Genomic DNA, 26,444 nt, shown 5'->3' on the forward strand with positions numbered 1-26,444 from the left:
ACTGAGGGAGAGGATTCATGAGATCGCCGACTTGTACCGCCCAGTTGTTATTAATTTCCTTCATGGGCTTTAATATTAGGCCCAACTTAATATCGATTAGGCCCGTAATGCTTTTAAGAGAGGAGGAGAGGTGTTGTTATCAAGATAGTCACATTCATATTTAGCTAACGAATACTATTATTAGACAGGAGCAAAACCAATCATTATAATTTCAGTTAAGCAAAATTCAAGTGTAGTGAACGCCAAGAATCTAACACCCTCTAAATTACTATATTAAACAAAACATAAATACTCATTAATATTGTGTGTTTATGGAAGGTATTACAAACAATAAGTAAAGAGATCGAGTAATGGAGAGAGGGACAGGTTGGGGAAGTGGTCGGGCGGAGATAGATACGAGACCAGCGTTTGGGTCGGTGAAAGAAGCTGTGGCCATGTTCGGAGAAAAAGTTTTAGCCGGAGAGATCTATGCAACTAGGCTTAGAGAGGTAACAAGTAAATATATAACCTATTTAAAAAGTTTACTTTTTACTTACATGTTATTTGACGATTTCAGATACGGACAAAGGGAACAAAACCGATTGATCCGAGTCCTCTATCAAGACTACGATCTCTAACACTCGAGCTCGATAAGACAAGAGAAACTCTTACAAGAACACTACAACTAAACACCATCCTCTCCAACAGAATCAAATCTCTAACGCAAGAACTCGAACGTGGGAGGAAGGAGATGCAACAACTCAGCAGGACGAGGTCGAGTCGTCTAGACAATCCGGAGATTGAGGAGCTCAAGTTCGTGGAACAGCATCAAACGACAAAAACGTGTAAAGATGTTATTGAGGAAGAGTTTGTATTGACGGAGGAGCTAGAGAAGAGGAGACTCGTGACATTTGCGAGCTCGCCTTTGCTGACACGTGTGATGTCAAGCGTCAGGGACGAAGATGAGAGGAAGATGAAAGAGAAGGATTTTGAGAAAGACTGCTCAATCAAGAAGACAAAATCGAAGAGGGGTTTTGCTCCGTTCATGGGATGGTTTAGAGCAAACCGAGGAGGACATGACTAAATCTAATAAATGTCCAAAACAATGCTTGGTCATGTATATTCGTTATATGATTTTACATCGTTATATAATATAGTTAATGCGTATCAAATCTCGTTCACAAAGTTTAATATGAATAACACTTATGTTAGAATGTGCATCTCGCAGCAATGGCTAACCTTGGTTCTTTACAATTTTCTCGATATATACTTTTAGTTGTTATCAGATAGAACATTTATATGCGATTTTCTCGTCAACGTTTATACGTACATATTATTCTTTTGTGAGTTTAATGTAGCTGTCGTCTTTGTGATAACTAATCTTCAAGTTTTGGGTTGTTGTACCATCGTTATGATGTTAGGTTCATGTTTGCATCTAAAGTTGAAACTTGGAGAATAAAGGATGTGAGATATGATTTCATACAAAGATATATAAATATTTGTTGAAAAAGCATTGTTCCTAATCCGACCATATTACTCAAGAATCAAAAACAAAATTTATGATACAAATATATTGCTCTACCACAATATTTTTGGTGTTATAGAAAATATAAAAAGTTCACTAATACAATTTCGGATTATCATCTACTTGACCGTAATGTTTCACATATATTTTTATATTTCGGCACATTTTGTAAAATTCATCGAACAAAAAATGGCAAATGGACCAAACTGATCCAAACAAGTCTTTTAGGAAAATTATCACAAAAAGGGAATCACAGACCATGATGCTACACAAGCCTCACATATTTGCTTCTTATAGGAATAACGTACTTTGAATCCCCAAAAAGCATCTAAAGATCTTCTCGGATCCGCAGAAAACAAAATTAAAAAGAAAAACTCTTATATCCACTTGTAATGTGTATACATCACAAGTAAGTAACTCGTTAAGACACACATAACTACATATGTCAGTGATCTAGACCATATGAAAGGAACATATATGTGTTCAAATACCTTTATTCAAACAATTATATATTGACGTGATTCATTCTCTCTCTCTCTCTCTACTCAGAGTTAAAAATGAAGGTGTGAGCAATTTGGTCAAGATGATATTGAGATTATGTTTGAAGAGTTTAAAAGCTTATTCGATTTGAGATCTCCTTGATGTAGACTCCTTAGTCTTCTTAAGGGTTTATGGTTCATGGTCTACGTACATAAAGAGGGATTGATCACGTAAGCTTATATACATAGGAAAAAAAAATGAATAAGTAACTTTGAGTCGGTATCTCTTGACCCGGTTGAATATGAGATCAGTAGTTTCTGTAGTTTCATATGTGACGTGGACATTTTTTTTTCTTATCGTAGATATGATGTCTAAGTAATTAATAAGACTCAATCGATTGATCAATCTTTGTAATTAAATAAGATACAAAATGATGTAACAAATGGAAGAAGATTAATGCTAGACAACCTTTTTACTTAAACAATACATTAGGGATTTGCCATTTTTAGTTTAGCATTTATAAGTTAATCATGTGTTTACCGGACCAGAGGGGTTGATCATCCATTCGAGTGTAAGGCTCACGGATTTAATAGGCGTGAGAGATCATCCATTTGAAAAGTCTTTTGTGGATTTAGCAATCATGTGATATAAAATTGAATCGTTGGTACATATAGTGAATAGTAGCAACTAAATGTGCATAAAAAAATATCTCGAAAATATATAAATTTGTATACAAGACATACAACATAATTAACACACTACACTATTTTCTGATGATCAAATATGAACAGGTTTTAGAAACAGTATCTTACTAAATAAACTATTGGACCAGATTTGCTAAGTAAAATCAATTTTTAGTCACAAAACATTTATATACCAAATCAAAATTTTTGAAGAATTATTGTGAATAGAACGTCAAGCAAACAATACCATTTTTTAATTTAATCCACCATTTATATATATATTCTAAATCAAAATAATAATAATTTCTTACTGACTAATTTTATTAATAAAAAATTAGTTATTAGTATATTATTTATTCTGCAATCAAATTAGTTCACTCCATTTGCTAAACCACGTAATTGTACACACACAAAAAAATCTTGTATATTTTCATTTATTCCACTTAATTTATTTTTTCGTATACTAGAATATTTGTAGTCGTATTATTACTTTTTGGATAAAACTTGTTATACAAGAGAAAAGGAACATGTAACGAGGCAGTGATCCAGTTCAGCAACAAGAAAATGAGAGAGATCCGTTAAAAGTAAAAAAAAAAAAAAAGAGATTTCAATGTAATCATGATGAGCGTTGTTTACGATGGAACAAAAGGGTTCAAACTACAAAAAAAATATACTCTTCTCTCCTTCAATACCACTAGATACAAAAACAAAATGGCTGCACTAGCACCAATGACCTAACTGCCACAGTCTTCTTTTTCTATTAGAGTATAGTATTATTCTTGGTACACATTTCACAATAAACCGACCTTATATAGTATGTATGTTACTATGTAGTATGGTATTCAATTTATACGTAGAAATATCCCAAAACCCATCTAATCTATTTATGAACTATATAATATGTAGTAGTGAATTAGAAGACTGTTAGTGTATTTTTCTTTTACAGATTTTAAAAGCGTCATTGAACAAGATCTAGTACAACATAGAGAGGTAGAGAGCAACGAACCCAAAAAAAAAAAAAATCATTTTTCTTCCTCGTGTCAATTTTGTTCACGCGGCTCGAGGATACATGTATATAGATAGATATAGCTCTTTTGTAAATTTCTCTGTTTAAGGAAAATATGGGACGACCTTCACGCGCTCTCATAACGTGTGAGCCTTAAACGTACGTGATCCATATGTTAGACTAAAGAAGAACTGAAGAAGTACTAATCTATGTAAGAGTATGATCCAAATTGTATCCAAAGATTATTAATGGGACACTAAGCTCGATTAAACTAATTTTTAGTGACGATCAGTGGTCATTAATGACCATCATTAGTTTTGTCGTTTGAACGAGAAGGAACAAATAAAACATGCAGACGATAAATGTATATCGATTGACGTTTTAGGAAACCAATCCAATGGTATAAGATTACTAGCTAGGGTTCATGTCTTTTTTTTTTTTTACTATAATCTCAAATTTTGGTTTGCAACTGTTATTTTCTTCAACGATTTTAAATGTTAATATTCCTTTAAAAAAATATTAATAGTCTTTTAGACAGCAAATTCAAACTTATCGATGACAAAAAAAATTGATTTAAGTTGTAATGGTTTGCTGATGGAGCATTATATCCTACTTCATTGCCGGTCCAAGATCCCTTCGAACTATAATACTCCCATGATCGTGTAACTAGTATTTTTACATTCACCTCACATTCCATTATTAGCCATTGATCGATGCTAGCTTGTTTTAGCTTTGAACAACCAGAAACCAGTTAATTAGATGGTAAGTTCTGTTATAATAAAAACATTGATTTCGGTTCAAGTCTTCAAGATCGGTTATATAAAAATATAGAGCAATGATGATACGATAACATTGTAATCTAATATGTCACTAGATATTTTTTTGTAATCAAACCCCAACTTCATATATATATAGTAAAATTTTAACATATTCATTCACTGTAACAGACAAGATTAGAGATAAAACGAAGTCAAGTAAAATTAAAACCTAGAGTACGATTCTAGCTAGTAATTACAAATTAAGTACGATAGAGATACTACTAAAACCATATATAACTTCAAGCAAGTAAACCATAGTTGCGAACCATACTACAACGAAAAGAGAGAGAGAGGCAAAGAGCTTTAATCCACTGCGACCCTGGCGTACGAGTACTGAGCTAGTTCAGACGAAGCTCAAGAGAAGCGCAAGGGCCTCTACCATGGCAATCACGGCCATCAAACTTCCAGCTAGCACCACTACCGTTCATGTGATCTTCACCATGCATAGGGAAGAGAGGAAGCGTACGTCGATGTTCCAGATAAGCATCGCCTATACCATATTCTTCTTCATCTTCTTGATGACCTTCTAGACCAAAGAGAGGCTTTGATCTATCAAAGAAGTTGTATGGTGCAGATGAGTAATGATGACTATGATCCATGTTTGATCCGTATCCTCCAGTACCTACGTTGTTGTAGTTCATTGAACAGTCTTGTTCCTTCATTCACCCAAAAAAAAAATCAGTTCCATTAAATTTATATTCATAGATATATATGTAGGATTAATTAATTTATATTATTTTGAACTAAATGACTTATTGTTTGGTACGTACCATAGATCCATAGACATGGCTACTCATGTAGCCATTAGAAGCATTAACAACACCACATTCAGTACCTGAGCTTCCATGATTTAAATTCCCTTCAAACAAATATACGTATCATCAGTGAGCATATATATATTTTGTGATTCCATAACATACTATATAATAGAGAGAGATAAAATTAGTGATTTAATTTCTACTAACTAAATACCTAATTTTGTAACAAATTACATATAAAAATATATAATGCACGTGAGTCTAGTTTCCATTACACAACAAAGAAACCGTTCTTTAGATGCAAATCTGGTTTGCCCCAATCAAGATCCATAACTTCACATATACGTCATTACATATACATATATCTATCAAAATCATATACATGTACATAAAATCTTCTTGGGTTTGGTTACTTTTACTAATTCATGTAATATATAGTGTGTAACTAGTTCCTTGTAATAAATATTTGGCATGCAATTTTTAAAAAATCATCTAAATAAATTAATGAAAACAACATTTTTAGAAGCGTTCTCACAATTTTAAAATTTTTTATGTCATCAAATAAAACCTTATATCGCTATCAAAGTTCATTAGTTTAAAAAAAAAAAAATTTTGCTCATTAATCTAATAGGTAGTGGTGTAAATGTTCTTAATTATATACTAGCATAAACTTAACACTTAAATAAATAAAAAATATGAATAAATTCATAAAAAAAGCATAGTAAGAAATTAGTCACCATTGTTGAAGGTGGGATATGACTTGTTCTGATGATAGAGATGATGGTCTTGGTTAAGTTTGACGTTGACGGAGTTAGCAGGCCTTTGCATGGGAACACCATGATGATGGTGAAGTAGAGGATGATAGTGATCATTAGCCACCATAACCGAGTTGGGAGATGAAGATGGAGTGGTCATGGTTGTGCCGTTGAATCTCTTCTTCTGACGCTCACGAGCCTTATGGTTCTGGAACCAGTAAAAGACGTTCTTGCCTTCGATCTTCCCGTACTGTCTCAGCCTCGCGGTGATCTTCTGGATCTGATCGGCTGTTGGTGACCGGATCGCACTGTTGTAGTAAAGATCCTTGAGGATTCTGATCTGCTCCGTCGTTGGTGTCCACCTAGTGCTGGTTTGGCGACACGTGTAGCCACCAGAGCCGGACTTGTTGTTGTTGTTGCCGCTTTCTTGGTCGGCTTGATGATGATGATGCTGATGCTGTGGTGGCTCCATGTGTGTTTGCTTAGAGAAAAATAATAACAAGACTAGACTAGAGAGAGGAACAAGAGAATGATCTTGAGAGAGAGAGAAGCTTTTGCTTTAGCAAGAAAACAATTTGGTTAAGAGATTTTAGGTTTTTGTGTGTGAGAGAGAAGATATATATAGAGGGAGTAAGGTGATGATGAGTTATTAACTTATTATATATACATAGATGGGGACCAAAAACAATTTATTTTTGCAATATTCTAGAAAAAATCAGTTATTCAAATGAAACATATTATTCTTTTATGCATGTAAGAATTCATTTTAAACATATATACAAAACCCAAACCCTATATATTTACAATATTATATTTCATTTCATTTAATATATAAGAAATTTGCCATATACAAGATTTGTTAGTTATTACTATAAGATAAAAGAAAGTGTCGTGATCACTTATACATGGTCTATCATTAAGATTAGAGAAGCTTATCAGTTATCAATTACCACTAGCTATATCATTAAAAAGTTTATAATAAGGAATTCTTACCTTAAATATCTATTTTCTTATTAAACTAGATCATTAAGTAACAATCATCATGCATTAAGAATAATTTGAGTTTAGGATTCTATAAACTCATGTGAATTACTAGATTTTATTCTTATTTGTTTTCATTCTGTTAATCAGGAACATAATTACTGAAATTTTCATATTTTGAACAAGGAAAAAAATCATGAATATATAAATGTAACTATTTAACTCTTGAAATGAAAATAATAATGTATATTTACTTATTTATACACTTGAATGTTTATATAATTTAATTAAAAAAAATTGAGGACAGTGTGGGGGATCGAATCAGAGGGATATCTGATGGAGAAGGATTGAAAGGGACAGAGAAGTTAGAGAAAGGAAACATGAAAATGGAAAGGGACAAAGGAGGCAATTCGAAAGTTGAGGGCATCATCGGTTTTTACTTTGACGAAATAATAAAGAGAATAAAAGAACCCCAAAAAAACCTCTCTTCTCTCTTTTTTTTTTTCAATTCCTCTGTCTCTTCTCAATTATTACTTCACCAGCTTTACTATATTATACCCCCCATACAAATATATATATTGACATAACATAACACACAAAAAATCTACACGATCGATGTGAATTCTTGTAACTTGTAAGGAATGAAAGAAATATATACTAATATATGATACACAATTTTTATGTTTGTTTTATGTCAATTACAATATGTAAAACAAAGTGTGACGACTTGTGTACGTATAGTTACGAGCATATATGTTATGTAGTTTCTAGTTCAATGCTCGAATTTTATTCATTCTTATTAGTTATAAAGGTTTGTAAATAAGGGCTATATATGTTTTAGTATAGTTGCTTGCTACTTGCTTGTTTAGTGGATATGACTTTTGTAATTGAAAAGGAACAATACCCAACTTTCCTATAGTCTTATTGTTCTACGTAACAGCCATTATAGATAAAAAAGATATATAGAGAGATTTTCACTATTTTTTAAAGAATTCTACAAAATTTCATATAAAGCTATCATAGTTTTATGGGGAATTGGCTCTTAAAGATACGGTCGATAATAATCTTTCAAAACAAATCGAAAAAAAAGAAAATAAAAATCCGGTGCACCACAGGTTTTTTGGCTATTTTATAGTATAGTTGTTTATATAGCTCCCCATGATTTCTCGGATTCATGAGCAACACAACGTGCAAAGATGTATCAGAAATACCATATAAAAAATACAAACTAACACTATTGTAACTATTATTTGAAAAACAATCTATAGATTTTAGTCTTAGAATCTTTTAGGAAGTAATTGCCCTAACAAGACCAATGATCTAACCTATATAAACTGATCAGTTTCATCCCAAAACAAATTTCGTAACTAAATAGTATTTTGTAAGACTAATGTATTTACACTTCTTCTTTTTTTAGTTTGTTTGTTCAATATCTCTAGCCAATTAGAGTAATAGATTTGTATAAAAATGTCTTTTAATTTGGCATTTGTTCTTTCGAATCAGCGTACGGTCTAAGATTATTTTTCAACTTCCACTCGGAGATCATTCCCACCAAAGTCACCAAACAATAAACTAACTAACAAATTAGATCTCTAGTTTGATCGTGAATGTCTTTTTGACAAGAAATAGAGAATGTCTTGTTACTCTAGCTACATGCGTATATATAGCTAAATGTATACAAGCCAAACACATGAACATATATAAAGTCACATTGACATAGTGGTTGCTACTTAAGAATTAGAAAACCCTCTCTAGATAGGCCCTTTGATTTATAAAACTCCTATATGACTATGAGTACGTACGGTAACGAGCATGCAGTGAGAAACAGAGGATCTTAAATTACGCATCACGATCTTTTTCATTGTCGTAAAGTACTGTTGAAGAGGGCAGAGGGCTAAAGAAAAGTCTCAGAGCTTTTTTTTTTTGTGTGTGCTAAAACTAATGTCTACGTGGCCCCCTAAAGCCACTCTTCCTTTATTGCACAGATCAGAGAGGTTTCGTTTTCATTTAGGGCATCATTAGTTTCAGTTTGTACTTTTGCCCTAATTTCATGAAAATGTTTTTTTGTATGATGATTTCATGAAAATGTTTTACAATTAATTAATTAGTTCTTATATATATTAAAAAAAAAATAGTTGGGTTTTCCCGGAAATTAATGGGGAGAAATAGGGTTTGGAAGAAGCATGGTCCCCAACTACGATCCGAGCCTTATATTCAGTCTGTCATATGTTATTCGCTATTTACACCTTACGTTACACTGTTTACATTTTTTAGTATTTATTGAAACTTTGATTAGTTCTTCGATGACGTACCAAATCAATATATATATATATATATATACAGATTTCCATAATTCATGACTTGATTATACGGCATTATGTAATCATTTATGTTATATTTTAATTTCTTCATATATATAGTTTCTGTGTTATATATATATATATAGGTAGATGCAACTAACGTACGATGCATGCCTGAGATTTATATAACTATTTTGTTGAAATTCAAGAAGAAGTAAGAAACTAATATACACATGAATTCAAGCTATATATATATATATATATATATATATACGTGAATATTTAATGAGACATTTCCATGTTCAAATCGCATTATATTATGACTCATATAGTCATATGGCAGAGGAAAAAACCTATTACACCTTAAACCTATTACACTAAAACACACACAACGCGGGAGTTTAAAGTAACCAATTAAATTCACATACTACATAAGAAACTCAAAACTATTTATTGAGAATTTTATGTGCTTTATCATTTTATGTTTAAGTAGTAAAAAGAATCAAATAAATCTCATTATTTAGATAACAAAACTATTAGACTTTGTTGAAAGATAAAAACAAAACAAGTCTTTAACAAAAAAAAAACAGAATTATCATTATATATCTATTTTTCTTAGTTAACCCTTTATTTTTTTGTTAAATTTCTTCTATATGCCTGACTTAAATTTTATTTTTGTTACACACCATATAATTAAATTCAACATTTATAAACAATAATACTATACAGAAAGAGAAAGAGAGAGAGAGAGAGAGAGTAAGAGTGGTGCAGAAGGAATTTCATTGTCGAAGAAAGAGCACGCTCTTCGATAACGTAAATGCAATGCAAAACCAATAAATGAAGTGAATACATGAGAATTAGTATCATCATCAAAAACACACCTTCATCATCACCTATCTTCATTCAAACACACACACCGTACGTTAATATGGATGAAACAATCATGATATGCTCTCATATATTTATATACTACATCAAAATATATAACATGCTTTAAAGCCGTTACAATATTGGTTCCAAAATGTGGAATATTACATCATACGAAGGAGAAATGTCTCTTGTTGTAAGCTTCTTATTTTAGGATACAAAAAGAGTACCTTTCACCTACAACAACTGCACCTGTTTAACATTGGTGGTTGTGACTATTTATTATTATTACTTCTTTCTCTCTATCTCTCTATCTCTCACTGTCGATTTTATTGATTATACGGCGTGATAAACTTGCATAGAAAAATATTCAACGCACATGACGTTCCCCTAGCTACCCTCTTGATGAAGAAGACACTAAAATGTACATATATATATTGGTAATTTTGCAACCGTAGAATTGTCTTTCGTATACATCTTGCGAAACACTCTTTTAATAACCATTTGATAGTAGTGATGTCGTTTTTTCATTCCAACCATATCATAGTGTGATAATGTAAACTATCAATTTAAAGCACATACTCTAATTCTCATAATCTTGTTATACTAGTGATTTAAACCAATTTAAACTAACAATTGTTCTATTCTATGTATCGCTTGAAACTTGAAACTTGAAACAAATATTTTTTTTAAAAATATATATATTTTAGGAAATTGCATATTTTTAGTTTGTTTTTTTTTTTACTTGAAACTAACAATTGTTCTATTCTATCATGATAGATAAAGATGATTATTTATATTACGTCGTGCATGTACATAATTTTCTAAAGAAGGAACAGGGGATAAGAAGAGTGAAAGAAAAAGCAAAGTGTTAGTTTCCTAGAAAGTTAGAGAAGAGTACTCATTGCTTCGACTGAGACATAGATGAAAAAAAATATGAGGAGAGAGATTTTGTTTTCACATTGTTAATGATTAATCTCTTTTTTTAATAAATATTTAATAGTTAATGTTTTTGATTGGATGATATTCTTCTCTATTAGCTTAAAAAGAGTAATATTACTCAAATAAAAAAAACTCTGTCCCTAATTCTTTTTAAATAAAAAGATTAATACTACTCAAAAATAACACATATTTACAAAGTTTCTTGAACACTAATTTAAACGTTCAGAAAAATGTTTTTTAAAAAATCTTATAATGAAATAAATAAGACATGCATGCAACTTTAAGAAAAATCAGAGAGGGTCAGTAGTTATTTGGAATGATAAATGGTCAAGATCAAATGAACAGAAGACAGATCAATACATGGTGATGGGCTAATATGAAAAAAGTGTTTTCTATGGCACATAGACACAAAACACACAAACACACACATCCCTTTTATCCAAATCAACAACAACACATCAAAGCTGCTTTTTTCTTTATTTTTATTTGGTTGTGTGCTTTCCTTTTCTTACGGGGTAATCATTTTCTCATCGCTCCTCTCTTCCCTTCTCTCACTCCCCTATCAAAAACCCAACATATAATACTAATAGTTAATCTTGATTTCTCATTCTTTGTTTTGTCTAATTTTTATATATAAATCTTGAGACAAAGTTTCAAAATCAAACAAGGAAAAACATAGTAATTATAGAGTTCAAGAGATCATTATAACAAGAGTCTTGGACATTATAGGTTTGCTATGCATAAAGAGTCAAATTTGTGAAATATACAAGCAATAAAATAAAATAAAAATGTATTTTATGATCATATTGCGAAAAAATTATAATCGAAAAGTTTTAATTTTGAACTACGGTTTTTAACAGACTGAATGATTATACTAAAATCCCACAAACATAAAGGACCAATCATCTATTTTATATACGGAATTTAGAAAAATTGTAGCGGTAACGTTATCTAAATATTAAGTTGCATAGAATCGGAAATTGATATGTGGAAATGGGTAATAAACGGATTTTATAAAAAAAGACAAAAGGTAAAATTAATACTATATATCAATAAAAAAAAAGTGTAAGACACATTGTTAGAAAGTAGGAAAATGGTAGAAAAAGGGAATTGATGATGTTAGAAAGAAAAAAGAAAAAAAACGAATAGGGATTTGAGATGAGAAAGATCATTCCATATCTCTCGTCTATACAACAAACACATCGACCCTTTTCATTGATAGAAAGTGTCATACTCTCTCAAATAGAGACAAAGAGAGAGCACAAAGCCTTTTTCTTCTCTCTTTCTATTGATTTTAAGAAAAATGAATAAAGTTTGATTCTTTAGATCCCTTCCTAAACCCACGTGTTCTTTCATTATTTCAATTCTTTAACCGGTAAGAATTTTCAATTTTGTTAGAAAGTGATTGTGTAGTGTGCCTTTTATATATTAAAAAAAAACACAAATACTTAGCTCAGATTAGCAAAAATATCAAGTGATCACTCATGTTCGAAAGGTTTGATAAAACGATAAGTTTTTGTGATCAGTTAAAAGATATTTCACAAAAGCATATATATATATATATATAAATGAAGTATATATATGATAAACTTGGTCAAATCAATTATCATATATGCATGCTCTCGTCGATCGAAATTCTTTAGTCACATCAGTTGGAAAATATGGAGAAAAAGGTAAGAAAACAAAATAAAGCTAAACAAACCACAGAACGATTCACACTAAACCCACAAAGCAAAATTGTAATATACATTACACAATTTTCAGAAACTAACAAACATATGGTCAAAAAAATTCATAAAGAATAAAATTTTCTGAAAAAAGAAAAATCAGACGTTAACATGTTGTACAAATTTATATTTATGTGGAAAATTTGTTATCTAATGAAAAAATAACTCATATATTTTAGCTTCAGAAGTTGAACCTTTAGTTTCTACTCGAACGTGGCTTTCCTCTTCTCTGGCTTGATGGCCAGTCTCCAGAGTCATTGTGTTCACTGCTTCTCTCAGCGTTATAGTAACCTCTTGAGTCATAATTATTACCTCCTCCTCTACGTCCATGTCCTCTTCGGTTTGTGCCGTTATGGCTGTTTAATCCTGCGGACCTTGAAGCAGAACCAGAGCCGTTCAGCTCCAACGACAGTGGCTCGATCCCTTGCAAATCAGGCTCTGGGGTGAACCAAACTGGGCGTTTCGACTCATCCATTTTCCTAAATGTGATTGATATTCTGTTGAAAAGAACCCGGAAGAAACATTTCATATGAGAATATTGGTGTTTGTTCTGTTCATATAAGGAAATTTGATGCAACGAAATATATATCAAACCTTTTTGTCGGAACTGCAGGTACACAGTGCCTAGCTACATCAGCTCCATTTCCATTTAACACCAGAACTGATCTGAAAAATATCCAAAAATCAATCTTTGTTTCCATATTACACAGACAAGGAATGGCCAAAAGTTTTGATATTGGGAATGCTTAAAGAACTTGCTTACCCCACAGGAAGCGGTATTGAGTACGAACCCGAGAATTCACCAGGACCCTCAACTTTCAGGTTTGAGCCAAAGAGGATATCACATTCACTGAGGAAAGAGATGGTACAGAACGGACGGAGAAAGTCATGGTTGTCGATGTGAGGAGGTATGCAGTCACCTTCCTCATAGATGTTGACAATGCAGCTATCAGGAACACAAGTTGTAGGCAGTACATGCCAATTAATCAACCTTCTAATGATTACTTTGAAAAGATGAGGTAACGGATCCACTTCTTCACGCTGAAGGATACCAGGTGGGTTTCCAGCTCTATCCTATCAACATACAAGAAGGTTAAACTCTTCATTCCTTTTGTTAGAATGAAAGCGATAAATGAAAAATATCAGAGTACGAGTTGCTCACTGTAGCGTAGTTGTAACAGCAGCCAAATTGAATAGTCTCACGTCCTTTGCCTCTCATCCACTTTTGGGGAGCAGTAAATGTACGCTCTGCAGTAGAGAGAAGAAAAAATTCAGATTGAATATAGGTCAAATTAAGAGAAGAGCATTTTCAGATCGGAACAAGAAGCTACTTTTAAGTTCTCCTTTTCGACCCTTCTCTTGAAGTTGATACACTAGACCAACAATCCGTTTCTGCTCCACTGCGCTAAAAACACCAGTGTGCAACTCAAGTCCATCAAGCACGTTAACGATTTTCCCCTTAACTCTCTCCAAGCAAATGAAATCTTTCTTTCTCTTCACATGCATCAGCCTGAGATTCTCTCTCTGGTCTCTAGACAACTTAGTCTTCCCGGGAGTCTTCATCGAACCCGCATCAAAACCTTTCCTACCCGAATCTCTCTGCTCCTCCTCATCCTCCTCATCCTCAAACTCATCCTCTTGTGACATATCAGCCCATGACATTCGAGGGCTTGCTGATTCAACAACAGATGGTCGAGAGGGAAGTACACTACTCGAAGCTTCAGAAAACGAACCAAATACAATTCCACTCTCGTTCCAACTACCTAACGAATGGTTATCACAGTCTTCCAAATCTTTATTAGACTTCCCATCATAACTTTCATCCACAATGTTACTTGTTCTTTCTGTTTCCAAATTTCCCACCACCGTACAAGAACCAGCTTTACACTCTCCATCAAATTTATCTGTGACACCACAATGTTCTACACAAAGGAAACATGATTTCTCATAAGCAACAACTAACTACACATAATAACTTTATTCCCAAATTTAGAAACATAATTGTAAATTCCTAACAAATAAATAACACTACTCTCTAGCCTCCTATTTGTTCCAATTACCAAACCCTAACTTTGCAACCTTAGTAGCATCAATAAAAAAAAAAAGCAGAATCAAGTACTGGTGACAGAGAAATCTCTGTTTCCATACTATACACAAAATTTCAAATTCTTACATGAAACTTTCTCTGCTATGAAAGATTCGAGAACCCTTACCTGGGTCAAGAGAACGGATTCGATTGGAGAGAAGGTGATTACAGTCCTTGCATAGATCTTTCGATAAGAAAGGTAGCCAATTCGTCAAAAACTCCGAAGCGATCTTAAGCTCCGACGGCTGGTACTGCCGGAGAAATGGGTCTTCCTCCATTTTTTACGGCTCGATACCGATTCGTACAATCGAAATCGTATCGTCGTCACACAAGATTTCTAAGTCCACGATTTGAAAATTTGTTCTCCTTTTGTCAGTGTGATTCTGAGGTTGTATTGGCTCCCTTAAAGACACACTTGTAAATTCAAGAAACAAAGCAAGGGTAGCCTCGGTATTTTCAACCACCGCCAATTAAAGCTTCTGGCCCATTTGGTCTCTCAAAAGGCCCATTAATTCCGAAGCTTCACGTGTCAGGAAATGAGTGGGTCAAAGGATTTTAACGGTTGAAGATGAAAAAGCTTATCTTTCTATGCAAAAATCGATTCTTTCTTCTTCTTCACCAAAGCTTCAAAATCATACAAACAGGAAAAAAATGAAAACTCTCCACTTTTTAGCTCCCAATTCAACCATTATCAATCTGAAGCAACAATCTTATGCTGCAATCACACAAAACCAGTTCTTGTTGCATCGTAACAACAGACGAGCTCTCTCGATAAACTGTGTAAACAGTGGTGGTGATGATGAGAAGATTTCTCAACCAATGGATGGGGTGGAGATAAGATTCAAAAGAGGATCAAGAAGGAAGATAAGGGAAGAGGTTTCAGGAGAAGGGCAAAGCGGTAAGAAAAAAGAGACAGTTCAAAAGCCATGGGAAGAGATGACACTGAATGAGAAGGCACTGGAGCTTTATGTTGGAGAGAAAGGTTTGTTGTTTTGGCTGAACAAATTGGCTTACGCATCGATTTACATTGTCATTGGAGGTTGGATTCTTTTCCGGTTCGTCGGTCCGGCCTTCAATCTTTATCAGCTTGATACACCGCCTCTTGATCCTAAAAACATCTTGAAGGGTTGAAAAGGCTTCTCAACTTTTCAAACATTTTGAGGTTTGTATTAAAGTTTAGTTTTGAGTAATGTGTAGCCACACCGGAATGAAAAAAGCAAACAGATATTGAGAATTTTAATGAGTGGTTTATAGATACTGTGTTATGTCACTAAAGAACACTCTTCATAATTCTTCAAGATTGTGTTGGAATTGTTATGTCCTGATCAAGAATATCTCGTTTTGTCTTGCACCTGACATGAATAAAGAAAAGAGTTTGTCTTTGGCTTATGTTTACCTTGACTCAATCTAAAGAAAGTAAATGTAAGCCTGAAGAGGTTTCATCATCATCATCAATAGGTAGTGAAACTCACCTATTGCACTCTGATCGAGATGCATAATTGTGATTCTTGCAATTTGTACACATCCAGTCTCCATCACGCCATTGTTTTGCTCTATGTGTAAGCAGTCAAATTACAGAATTAGGAAGATGACAAAACGTTCTTCAAGAGATTATGGGAAAATTCTAGAAACAAGAAACAATGGAAACTAGAGATCAATCCTGTACCCCATTCCAAGTAAAGCAGGTGTTGAATGTTGCTGTAGAAATGGTAACGATGCATAAATAGCTGAATGTGGTTGCATGCTTGTCTGTACAAAGAGCAAGATGACACAGAGGTTAAAGTTAATACAGAAAAAATATATTATGAATGTACTCATCAATTTATGCGCTTTGACTATTTCCTTACATATCCTTGATTCAGTCTTTTGCTATCCCATTCATGAGCCAAAGCTTCTGATGCTAATCTCTTTGTTCCAAGGGCTGTAACCCAAAACAAGCTTTCTTAAAATGAAACTCATTTTTATGGAGTTCACAGCAACGATATGTATCCAAATAGACAAAAACCATACCTAGTGGAGCTGTTTCATTGCACTTTTTGCACTGCAGAGGCATACAAAACAAAAACGTGTAAAGCTACAAACCAGAATTTACAAGTTGGTTTATGCATTGTGAAGCCATTTCCTCACCTGTATACGAGACGAATAATTATGAAAACCACAACTGCAGATCCAGTCACCGCTTCTCCATTCTTTAAGAACCGAAGTTTGATTTGCAGAGTTAGGGAATGCGAGCAAGGAACCAGGTTGATCAATTGCCTGAGGTCCACCAGTGAAGTAATGGAGATGCGTCTGAAGAGAAACTCCAGGGATTGAAAGTGCTGACAATGCTACTACTTCCTTAGGTTGCCCGCATTTTTTGCACTTTTCTCGCGATGCATAATTGTTGTTAGTGCAACCTATTGCCACACCACACCACACCACACACACCAAACACAGCAAGAAGAAGATACGCACGCACCCACACCACAACACACCCACCAGCAATTGCCATATACCACATAACACAGAATACACAAAACACACCTCAACCTAGTTTATAAGTAAAGCAACCTAAATAACAATTCCAATCTAAATGAATCATCAAATGGAAAAGGGTATTTGAAAGTTTGAGAATTTGAACTTAGAACTTACGATTGAGATCAATCCTAGTTTTGCTTCTAGTTCATTAGCACAATCGGAGAAGCTAATTCACACTAATTTCGAAATCTCTCACTGAATAAAAGCTGTACGTAATGATCGAAAGAAATTTGATTCTAACGCTATCAAAGAATTGAATAACACAGGAGAAAGAACGAACCAGTGCAGATCCAATCTCCGATACGAGGAAGCCACTTAGAGTTTGGGGAAGTATTGTTATCCATGAAAAGACGAGGCTGCTTGCATCTGTTGCAGAATGATCTAAACGCGTAATTCCTATTTCTACAACCTAAACATTCCCAATCTCCTTCTCTTCCGTCTCCCATATCTTTTTTCCCGGAACAACTCCAGTCTCCGGCGACGAATCAATCAGGGAGGAGGGAGGAGATAGTTGAAGAAAATTCGCATAGATGGGCCATTTTATTTTTGTAAAACTGACTCGGCCCTTTAGGCCCATTTGTTTTTCAACTGTTTTAACACCACGTGTCTTTGTTCTTTTCCTTTGATGTAATATTGGGCCTATTTTGGGCTTGCAAACTTGTTTGGATCATCAATAAAGATAACAATTAAGGGGGAAAAAAAAAAAACGTGTATGAGCGTAACTTGTTGGGAAGAAGCGTACGAGAGAATAAGATCTTCTTCTTCGATTTCCAAACTTATCTCTGGATCGAGTTTTGGATTCAGATCTCTTTGTTTCTACTGCTTTTTTTTCCATTGTTATTAGCTGAACTTCTCAGAACTCATTTCGTGGAATCATCCTAATCTCGATCGTAGATTTGCAAAGAGGATACATAGTGGAATAGCTCAGAATTGACAAGTTTTGATCTCTGATTTCACTGAATCTGAAGCTTCCATGGCTCTCAATCTCCGTCAGAAACAGACTGGTAAAATCTCTCTATGTAATTCTTACAATTATTTCATAGATTGTGTTCGATCTATCACACTACAAGACTCTGGCGGAATTATGTTTTTACGAATCTGGGAATTAAGATAGTTTTGGTTTGATTCGAGTAAATGTTGATGTTGGATCTTTGAACGCTCTGGTGTTGCAGAATGTATCATCCGGATGTTGAATCTGAACCAACCTTTGAATCCAAGTGGAACTGCGAACGAGGAAGTTTACAAGATCTTGATCTACGACAGATTCTGTCAAAACATTCTATCACCATTGATCCATGTGAAGGATCTGCGTAAGCATGGTGTAACACTCTACTTTCTCATCGACAAAGATCGGAGACCCGTTCACGATGTTCCCGCTGTGTACTTTGTCCAGCCTACGGAATCCAACCTCCAGAGGATCGAAGCTGATGCTTCGAGATCTCTCTACGACACCTTTCATCTGAATTTCTCATCTTCCATTCCTCGCAAGCTTCTTGAAGAGCTAGCTTCTGGGACTCTTAAATCTGGTTCTGTTGAGAAAATCACGAAATTGCATGATCAGTATCTGGAGTTTGTGACTTTGGAAGATAACTTGTTCTCTCTGGCTCAGCAGTCTACCTATGTTCAAATGAATGATCCATCAGCTGGGGATAAAGAGATCGAAGAGATCATCGAAAGGGTCGCTAGTGGTTTGTTTTGTGTCTTGGTAACCCTCAGTGTGGTCCCTGTTATCCGGTGCCCTCGTGGTGGACCCGCAGAGATGGTGGCGTCTTTGTTGGATCAGAAACTGAGGGATCATCTTTTGTCCAAGAATAACCTGTTTACTGAAGGTGGCGGTTTCATGAGCTCGTTTCAGCGTCCGCTCTTGTGCATTTTCGATAGGAACTTTGAGCTCTCGGTGGGCATTCAGCATGATTTCAGGTACCGGCCTCTTGTTCATGACGTTCTCGGCTTAAAGCTGAACCGATTGAACGTGCAGGGAGAGAAAGGAGGAAACAAATCGTTTGAGCTGGATAGTTCGGACCCCTTCTGGTCATCAAACAGTTCTCTGGAGTTTCCAGAGGTCGCTGTGGAGATTGAAACCCAGTTAAACAAGTATAAGAGAGACGTCGAAGAGGTTAACAAGAGAACGGGAGGCGGGAGCGGCGCTGAGTTTGACGGGACAGATCTGATTGGAAACACCAAACATCTCATGAACGCTGTGAACTCACTCCCAGAGTTAACCGAGAGAAAGCAAGTGATTGACAAACACACCAACATCGCAACTGCGCTCTTAGGACAGATCAAGGAGAGATCTATAGATGCTTTCACTAAGAAAGAAAGCGAAATGATGATGAGAGGTGGAATCGACAGAGCCGAACTTATGGCTGCTCTGAAAGGCAAAGGGACAAAAATGGACAAGCTCCGGTTTGCAATCATGTACTTGATCTCCACAGAAACCATAAACCAGTCAGAAGTTGAGGCCGTGGAAGCAGCATTGAATGAAGCTGAGGCTGATACAAGTGCGTTTCAGTACGTGAAGAAGATCAAATCCTTGAACGTATCTCTTGCAGCTTCTTCAGCGAACTCAGCAAGCAGAAGCAACATTGTAGACTGGGCCGAGAAGCTTTACGGACAGTCTATAAGCGCTGTCACTGCAGGAGTCAAGAATCTGCTATCTAGTGATCAACAACTGGCGGTGACTCGAACCGTAGAAGCTTTAACAGAAGGAAAACCAAACCCAGAGATCGATTCTTATCTCTTTCTGGACCCAAGAGCTCCAAAGTCATCTAGCTCCGCTGGTAGCCATGTTAAAGGACCGTTTAGAGAAGCTATAGTGTTCATGATAGGTGGAGGTAACTATGTTGAATATGGGAGTTTGCAGGAACTGACTCAGAGACAGTTAACCGTTAAGAACGTTATTTATGGAGCCACTGAGATTCTCACAGGAGGTGAATTGGTCGAGCAGCTTGGACTTTTGGGAAAGAAGATGGGATTGGGTGGTCCGGTTGGTTCAACGTCTAGTCACTGAGAGTTTTACGCAGTTTGCTTTATATTTTGTTTTTTTTTTGGCGTTTGAGAAGTTTATTTTTACTACATCAATGAAAAGTTCAGTTTATAAAATCTCAAATCTCCAGTGCTGTTGTTTTAGAAAGTTATAAAACAATCTCGTTATAAATATTTGATATTAGTCGAAGTACGATTGATTTTTTGGGGTTAATTTGTTAATGTAGAAGATATGTTCTTCATAATTTTTTTTTTTTTTCTTTATCTTCATAATTTTTTATTAAAGAATTTGAAGATAATTTATTTTTTTTTTGTCTTCGAAGATAACTTATTTAATCATATTAGAAAGAAAAAAATCTATGATATTTTTGTATTCTTAAGAATATGATTATACCAAAACAAAAAAGCAAAAAAATTTAAAGGAGAAAATTAAAGTAAAGAGGGAGCAACAAAAGCAAAGCAGCTGGTATTTTCCCATTTCTTGTAATTTGTCTTCGTCCCCACCTTTCATCTCACCCGCTCTCCTCGGAAACCATAGGCGACGGAGGACAGTATCTTCGCCTCTAATTTTCTCCGGGAAACCTGGAATTAGCCGGAGCGAATCTCGAAGCTTATGATCTCGTCTTGTGAGGATCCATCTTTTCTTTTATTTTTTTTCTTTTTGATTTGTCTTATAATATCTCAGCTCTTTTAAAGTTTTTTTGTTTTTCCCGATCGATTTCGATTTCTCTAGGATTGAGTCGATTTAAATCATATGCTTATACAGTTTCTCTCCAGAAAAGTGATCGATTCTCTCGTTTATTTCAATTGCTCAGATGATTGAAGATGATAATTCAACAGTTAATAACGCTTCTCTTTTTTTAGTGGCTTGTGTTTGACCAGCCAATTACATGATCACTGGTCACCTTTGTCTTTGATCTCTGTTTTCTTTTTTTTTTTTTTTTTTAACTTGAACGAAGCTAAAAGGCTCATGGGTTGGTCTTGAATCTGCATTTTTTGAGAGAACTCATCTTTATTGAGCTAACCCATGTCTGAAGCTAGATCTGCTCGTTAACTTTGGTTATCAAAGCTTATTGTTTTATGTTTTTGGTTTAAAGCTTTCTTCTTTCTAACTTATTGCAGGCTGAAGAGGCTGGAGATGGCTGGTAAAGAGGATTCTAATGTATCTGCACAAGAGTCTTTAACCAGGGAAGCCACTGAGTTATGGACGAGTGAATTGGAATCTCGTCGGTTGCAGGTAGATAGTTTAGAAGCTGAGCTTGTGGATGTCAAGGCTTACCTTGAGTTTGGTTCAGAAGAAGATGCCAGAAAGGAATTAGGGGTTCTTTCCAGTAGGGTCAGATCGACTGCAATAATGTTGCGCTATTTGAGATCAAAAGCTAGAGTCTTGGCTATTCCTGATCTAGAGAATGTGTCATGCATTGTGGAACAGATAGAACTGAAAGGATTAGACCTTGGTGAGAAAGATGGTGGTTCATCTTCTGCAGGGGATAGGAGCACTAATCCTGAAACCAGAAGTTATTGTGGATCCTTGGGTGTTGAGGATGGAACTTATACTAATGAGATGCTTCAGTCCATAGAGATGGTTACTGATGTACTGGAATCTCTTGTGATGAGGGTCACAGCAGCAGAATCTGAGACCGCTGTTCAAAAGAGGAGGGCACTTTTGGGCGAGGAAGAAATCTGTAGGAAGACTGTCCAAATTGAGAATTTGTCCGTGAAGTTAGAAGAGATGGAACGATTTGCTCATGGGACTAATAGTGTTCTAAACGAAATGCGGGAAAGGATTGAGGAACTAGTTGAAGAGACGATGAGACAGAGGGAAAAAGCTGTTGAAAACGAAGAGGAGCTCTGTCGTGTGAAGAGAGAGTTTGAGTCGCTTAAAAGCTATGTCAGTACTTTCACCAATGTTAGAGAAACACTTCTTTCCTCGGAGAGACAATTCAAAACCATTGAGGAGCTCTTCGAACGGTCAGTCTCATATCTTCTTTTATGAAACTATTTCATCACTTCTTCACCACACCACAATTTATGTCTCCATTTTTTCCAATTTTCTTATTGGTGAAGCAGGCTGGTTACTAAGACGACACAATTAGAAGGTGAGAAGGCACAAAAGGAGGTTGAAGTTCAGAAACTGATGGAGGAGAATGTAAAACTGACGGCACTTCTGGACAAGAAAGAAGCTCAGCTTCTAGCTTTGAATGAACAATGCAAAGTGATGGCTTTGAGTGCATCAAACATATGAATTTGCTATCATTGCATTGTTGTTCGACTCATCTCTTGTTTACATGAGACAAAGCTTTCCCTGAAGTTGATGATGCAATCTTCTTCCTTCATTTTTCTTTCTTTAAGATTTAAAAAAAAACAAAAACATTCTTGTAATCTGTAGATTATCATGGCTTATGCTTGAGCAAAAATGTTCAGTCTTTGTTTCCTTTACTCCAAAACGACAGGTACTGCGTACGTCTGTATATAAAACGGCAAAAGTTTTAATTAAGATTGCCAACGTGGCAGAATCGTCAATGACGTGGCGAATAAAATTAACCAACGTCTTGTATCCACGTGTAAACACGTGAATGACGTGGCAATGATCCGTACAGTTGTGTCTAAAACCCCAAATCCTTTTGTTTCCCTCCTCTTGCGAGAAATCGATCGGCGAAGAAGAGAGAAGAGGAGTTGAACCATTTGCGATTCTAAAGCAGTTTCTTCGTTCCGATGGAGTCTGATAACGATAATTTGTCTGAAGTTGATTCGTCTCCGCAGAAGCTACGCATGTTCGGAATGGGTAGAACAATTGATGATCGCGAAGATGAGGTATTTGTTTTTGTTCTGTTGTCGATAAACCCTAAAAATGTCACCTTTGATTCTGGATGTTTAGGTTTACCTCTTATAGATGAAGGTGGTGGAGTTGTTGGAAACTGCATGAAACTATGAAATCGGACAGTTTCATTTTATTTAGACTATTAGAAATGTTCCTGGGTTCTGATTTTTTGTTTTTGTTTTCCTGTGATTTGGTAGAGTGGGAGAAGAAGGATCAAAGGTGTTGAAGTTTATGTTCCTATTGTGTGTGGATCGGTTGCTTTTTTTCTTGGAAAGAGAGCCACAGAGTGAGTGATTTTATGATATTTTTATCACTTCAAGAGTTATGGTAATGCTGCAAATCTTTGAACTTTTTTTGGTTTTCTTGTTTTGATCAACTAGTTATAAAACACATAAATGGACTGTCTATGTACGTGGAGCTACGAATGAGGATCTTGGTGTGGTTATCAAGAGAGTCATCTTCCATTTGCATCCAAGTTTTAAGAACCCAACTAGAGTGGTTGATTCTCCTCCGTTTGCATTGTCTGAGTGTGGTTGGGGAGAATTCAAAATCGACATTACTGTTTTTCTCCAAACCGATGTCTGTGAAAAGACCTTGGAGTTGTGAGTTTCTATCTTGTGTGATTGTGAATTTTAGTGGACTAAGTTGGGTTTATATGTATCTTAGGATCTGTTGAACTTCTTTCCAGGTCTCACGTCTTGAAGCTGAACCCGGAGAATGAATATGGTCCTATTCCTAAGTCTATCAAGATTCCCATTGTCGCTGAGTCTTACAATGAAATTGTCTTTCCTGACCCTTTCGAGAGTTTCCTCACCCGTGTTCATAATCACCCTGCTGTACACATCTCTAAGCTTCCAGATGGTTTCAACCTGCCTCCTTCAGGTATATTCTTGTTCTGGTGTCTAGTGAAGGAACTGTTATTGCCAGATGCAGGATAATTCTGAAATTGTAATGTTGCAGGAGTGGCTGAAAGTTATCACCAGTTGAGAAAAGGAGACACTAAGGATCATCCACTCAGTCAATGGTTTTTGACGTTTTCAGAAGCAGATGAGCTTTTTAAACTTACGGCAGTGCGACAGAAGGTTTCTGCAGTTCAACTTAACTTTTCATTTCTTAGGTTTACTATCTCATTAATTAAATTGCTCATACTTTTGAAAAGCCACAATAATCTTAACGTGGATTTCTTATACAGCTACAGTTTCCTCTGTTTAAACTTAGTAGTTAAACTTGGTTCATATTCTTGTTTGGCTTGTGACAAAGCCTTTGTCTTAATTGAATAGAAGTGTGTTAGAAATTCTTAATAACTGACTGTATGTGTAATATAATAGGTACAAGCTGATATTGCCAAGCTTAGACGACAGTTGATCATGATAGATGGGCAACCTGAAGGACTTTAGTCTTCCTCGATGAGGACCATACAACAGAGAGGAGTTTGCTCGGAAAGTTTTCGTGATACATTAACATATCTCGATGGGGGTTTAAAAACCTGATATATCATAATATCTGAACAACTGTGCTAACTGTGTTAGAACATGTAAAAAAGAACCAATTTGTAGTCAATATCTGTGTTCGTACCTACAAAGTACTAATGATTATGCTTTTGTTCATTATGTTTGCTTCTTTGTTACAAGTTTCTCTCAAACATAAGCATCATATTCATATGTTTGTTACTCCTATGCTAATACGGAGCTACTCCTTGCAGGTGACCATGTGAAAAACACAACTTACACTAAACATTTCTAAGTGGTTTGTTTGATCACATCATGCATATTGTTTGACATCATATAGCATACTTAAAGGTAAAGCTCTGTATCTTTCATGATTTCTTTGTACTGCAGAGGAGGCGGTGAGAAACCGGTATCGTCTACTAATTGTCGTTTTCATAGAAAGATTGCGTCGAATTGAAGCATCTGCAGACTTATTTAGTTTTCTAGAAGAGACACACATTCACTTCTCATGGGGAGGGGCCTTGACAATGACGTTTATCAGGCTCTTGTTAAGTGAAATCTCAAAATAATCAAATCACATGTGACCTTGGAAACCGAAAGAGAGAGACAAAGATGTCGAAATCATTGTTTCTCATTGTGGCCATAGAACATGGGAAATGAACTTCCCCACTTTAGGGTTATCCAAGAAATGAAACTGGTGGCTCAAAGTTGAAGGTGAGGAATATATGTCTGCTTATGTATAATGACCCCTGTTTGCTTAGTTGGTGTTGCTGGTGGTGTTTTAGGTTTTTGGATAGTACCCACATGGGTGAGTCTTATGATTTCAAGACAATGGACCCCTTCACACTTCAGCCTCTTCTTCTTATTTTTCTTGCCTCTTCTGTTTTCCAATTCCTTGTCTTCTTCTTGTTTCTTTTTTTAACATATTTTCACAATCTATTTTTCTTTGATTGTTTTTTTTTTTTTTTGCTAAAATACCCTCCAACTAACATTTTTACCCCTCAATTTGCAAAAATAATGCAAATCAAACAAATCTAGTCAGATTTAGCCAATATAATCCCGAAACGATAACATTTTGTATGAAGAGTCCAAATATATTGTGGATTAAAATCAACTTTGTGGGTATGAGCTTTTTGCAAGTTGAGCTAAATTAGTAAAAAAAAATGTTTCTATATTATATTATATTTGTTTTTGTTTTTTTAGGTATATGTATTGTTTTAAGGGATCTTATAAATATGTTTTCTAAAAAAAATTAAACTAATTATAGAACATACAACAACAATTGATTTAAAAGCAATAAATACCATAGAGAAGATTCACAACGACTAACGATACCTAAATCTCAAAGAATCCCTCATCAACAACTTTGAAAACATTTAGTTACCTATAATCTAATGTGGTATTGTTTTGCAAATTAATCTGTCAATTCATAAAACTTTTTAACGAGAACAAATCGAAATTCGTCTAAACAAATAATTTCTCAAAATTCCAAACTATAGTCTTCATGCTTAATGTTTTAAATAATACATAGAAAATTATAAAACATTTATCCTTTCATTGCTCAGTATAAATGTGATTATTTGAATAGTGAGAAATTAGGGAAAAAAAGAAAGAAAGATATATCATAAAGTAGAAGTAAGGTGTTGAAGCTTTCGGTTGATGTCAACGACGAGGAATGAATTGAAAATGTCTCCAAGTTACAACCAACCACAACAGGTGGCTCCATTTATATTCAGTCATCGGTCACATCGTACCACTCACTGTCC

The 26,444-nt window shown here is 35.0% G+C and overlaps 9 protein-coding genes across 9 annotated transcripts; 5 read left to right on the top strand and 4 right to left on the bottom strand.

Annotated features, from left to right (window-relative positions):
* Window positions 1-343: 343 nt before the first annotated feature.
* LOC17892800 (WEB family protein At2g17940) lies at window positions 344-1,137 on the top strand. The gene is made up of 2 exons (XM_006298472.2): window positions 344-488; window positions 557-1,137. The coding sequence occupies exons 1-2, from the start codon at window positions 351-353 to the stop codon at window positions 1,061-1,063; spliced, it is 645 nt and encodes a 214-aa protein (XP_006298534.1). The 5' UTR covers window positions 344-350; the 3' UTR covers window positions 1,064-1,137.
* Window positions 1,138-4,645: 3,508 nt separating this feature from the next.
* On the bottom strand, window positions 4,646-6,476 carry LOC17891978 (protein WUSCHEL). The gene is made up of 3 exons (XM_006299917.2): window positions 5,987-6,476; window positions 5,262-5,350; window positions 4,646-5,147 (listed from the first exon to the last, which is right to left on the bottom strand). Exons 1-3 carry the CDS (start codon window positions 6,474-6,476, stop codon window positions 4,830-4,832), a joined length of 897 nt encoding a protein of 298 aa, XP_006299979.1. The 3' UTR covers window positions 4,646-4,829.
* A 2,093-nt stretch (window positions 6,477-8,569) lies between these two features.
* LOC111831555 lies at window positions 8,570-9,038 on the bottom strand (the record flags this gene model as incomplete). The annotated part of the gene is given in 3 exon segments (XM_023786181.1): window positions 8,570-8,596; window positions 8,788-8,949; window positions 8,952-9,038. Coding segments are annotated over 3 exon segments (276 nt in total), but the record flags the coding sequence as incomplete, so codon positions are not given.
* Window positions 9,039-12,920: 3,882 nt separating this feature from the next.
* LOC17891899 lies at window positions 12,921-15,359 on the bottom strand. Its single transcript, XM_006300046.2, has 6 exons — window positions 15,035-15,359; window positions 14,153-14,743; window positions 13,984-14,069; window positions 13,585-13,895; window positions 13,416-13,487; window positions 12,921-13,318 (listed from the first exon to the last, which is right to left on the bottom strand). Exons 1-6 carry the CDS (start codon window positions 15,183-15,185, stop codon window positions 13,018-13,020), a joined length of 1,512 nt encoding a protein of 503 aa, XP_006300108.1. The 5' UTR covers window positions 15,186-15,359; the 3' UTR covers window positions 12,921-13,017.
* Window positions 15,360-15,447: 88 nt separating this feature from the next.
* Window positions 15,448-16,197, top strand: LOC17891362. Its single transcript, XM_006299713.2, has one exon. It carries the CDS (start codon window positions 15,496-15,498, stop codon window positions 16,036-16,038), a length of 543 nt encoding a protein of 180 aa, XP_006299775.2. The 5' UTR covers window positions 15,448-15,495; the 3' UTR covers window positions 16,039-16,197.
* Window positions 16,116-17,921, bottom strand: LOC17893359 (uncharacterized RNA-binding protein C17H9.04c). The gene is made up of 7 exons (XM_006298327.2): window positions 17,705-17,921; window positions 17,035-17,303; window positions 16,918-16,948; window positions 16,755-16,828; window positions 16,574-16,656; window positions 16,380-16,460; window positions 16,116-16,259 (listed from the first exon to the last, which is right to left on the bottom strand). Exons 1-7 carry the CDS (start codon window positions 17,868-17,870, stop codon window positions 16,202-16,204), a joined length of 762 nt encoding a protein of 253 aa, XP_006298389.1. The 5' UTR covers window positions 17,871-17,921; the 3' UTR covers window positions 16,116-16,201.
* A 224-nt stretch (window positions 17,922-18,145) lies between these two features.
* Window positions 18,146-20,623, top strand: LOC17891046 (SEC1 family transport protein SLY1). The gene is made up of 2 exons (XM_006297157.2): window positions 18,146-18,428; window positions 18,597-20,623. The coding sequence occupies exons 1-2, from the start codon at window positions 18,398-18,400 to the stop codon at window positions 20,432-20,434; spliced, it is 1,869 nt and encodes a 622-aa protein (XP_006297219.1). The 5' UTR covers window positions 18,146-18,397; the 3' UTR covers window positions 20,435-20,623.
* A 254-nt stretch (window positions 20,624-20,877) lies between these two features.
* On the top strand, window positions 20,878-22,848 carry LOC17893215. The gene is made up of 3 exons (XM_023786575.1): window positions 20,878-21,035; window positions 21,532-22,380; window positions 22,480-22,848. Exons 2-3 carry the CDS (start codon window positions 21,548-21,550, stop codon window positions 22,652-22,654), a joined length of 1,008 nt encoding a protein of 335 aa, XP_023642343.1. The 5' UTR covers window positions 20,878-21,035; window positions 21,532-21,547; the 3' UTR covers window positions 22,655-22,848.
* Window positions 22,849-23,055: 207 nt separating this feature from the next.
* Window positions 23,056-24,840, top strand: LOC17893453 (transcription initiation factor TFIID subunit 14). The gene is made up of 6 exons (XM_006298283.2): window positions 23,056-23,223; window positions 23,428-23,516; window positions 23,611-23,832; window positions 23,919-24,112; window positions 24,191-24,312; window positions 24,559-24,840. The coding sequence occupies exons 1-6, from the start codon at window positions 23,125-23,127 to the stop codon at window positions 24,625-24,627; spliced, it is 795 nt and encodes a 264-aa protein (XP_006298345.1). The 5' UTR covers window positions 23,056-23,124; the 3' UTR covers window positions 24,628-24,840.
* The last annotated feature ends 1,604 nt before the right edge of the window (window positions 24,841-26,444 follow it).

Source organism: Capsella rubella, unplaced genomic scaffold, assembly GCF_000375325.1.
Source record: "Capsella rubella cultivar Monte Gargano unplaced genomic scaffold, Caprub1_0 scaffold_3, whole genome shotgun sequence".
Lineage (NCBI taxonomy): Eukaryota > Viridiplantae > Streptophyta > Magnoliopsida > Brassicales > Brassicaceae > Capsella > Capsella rubella.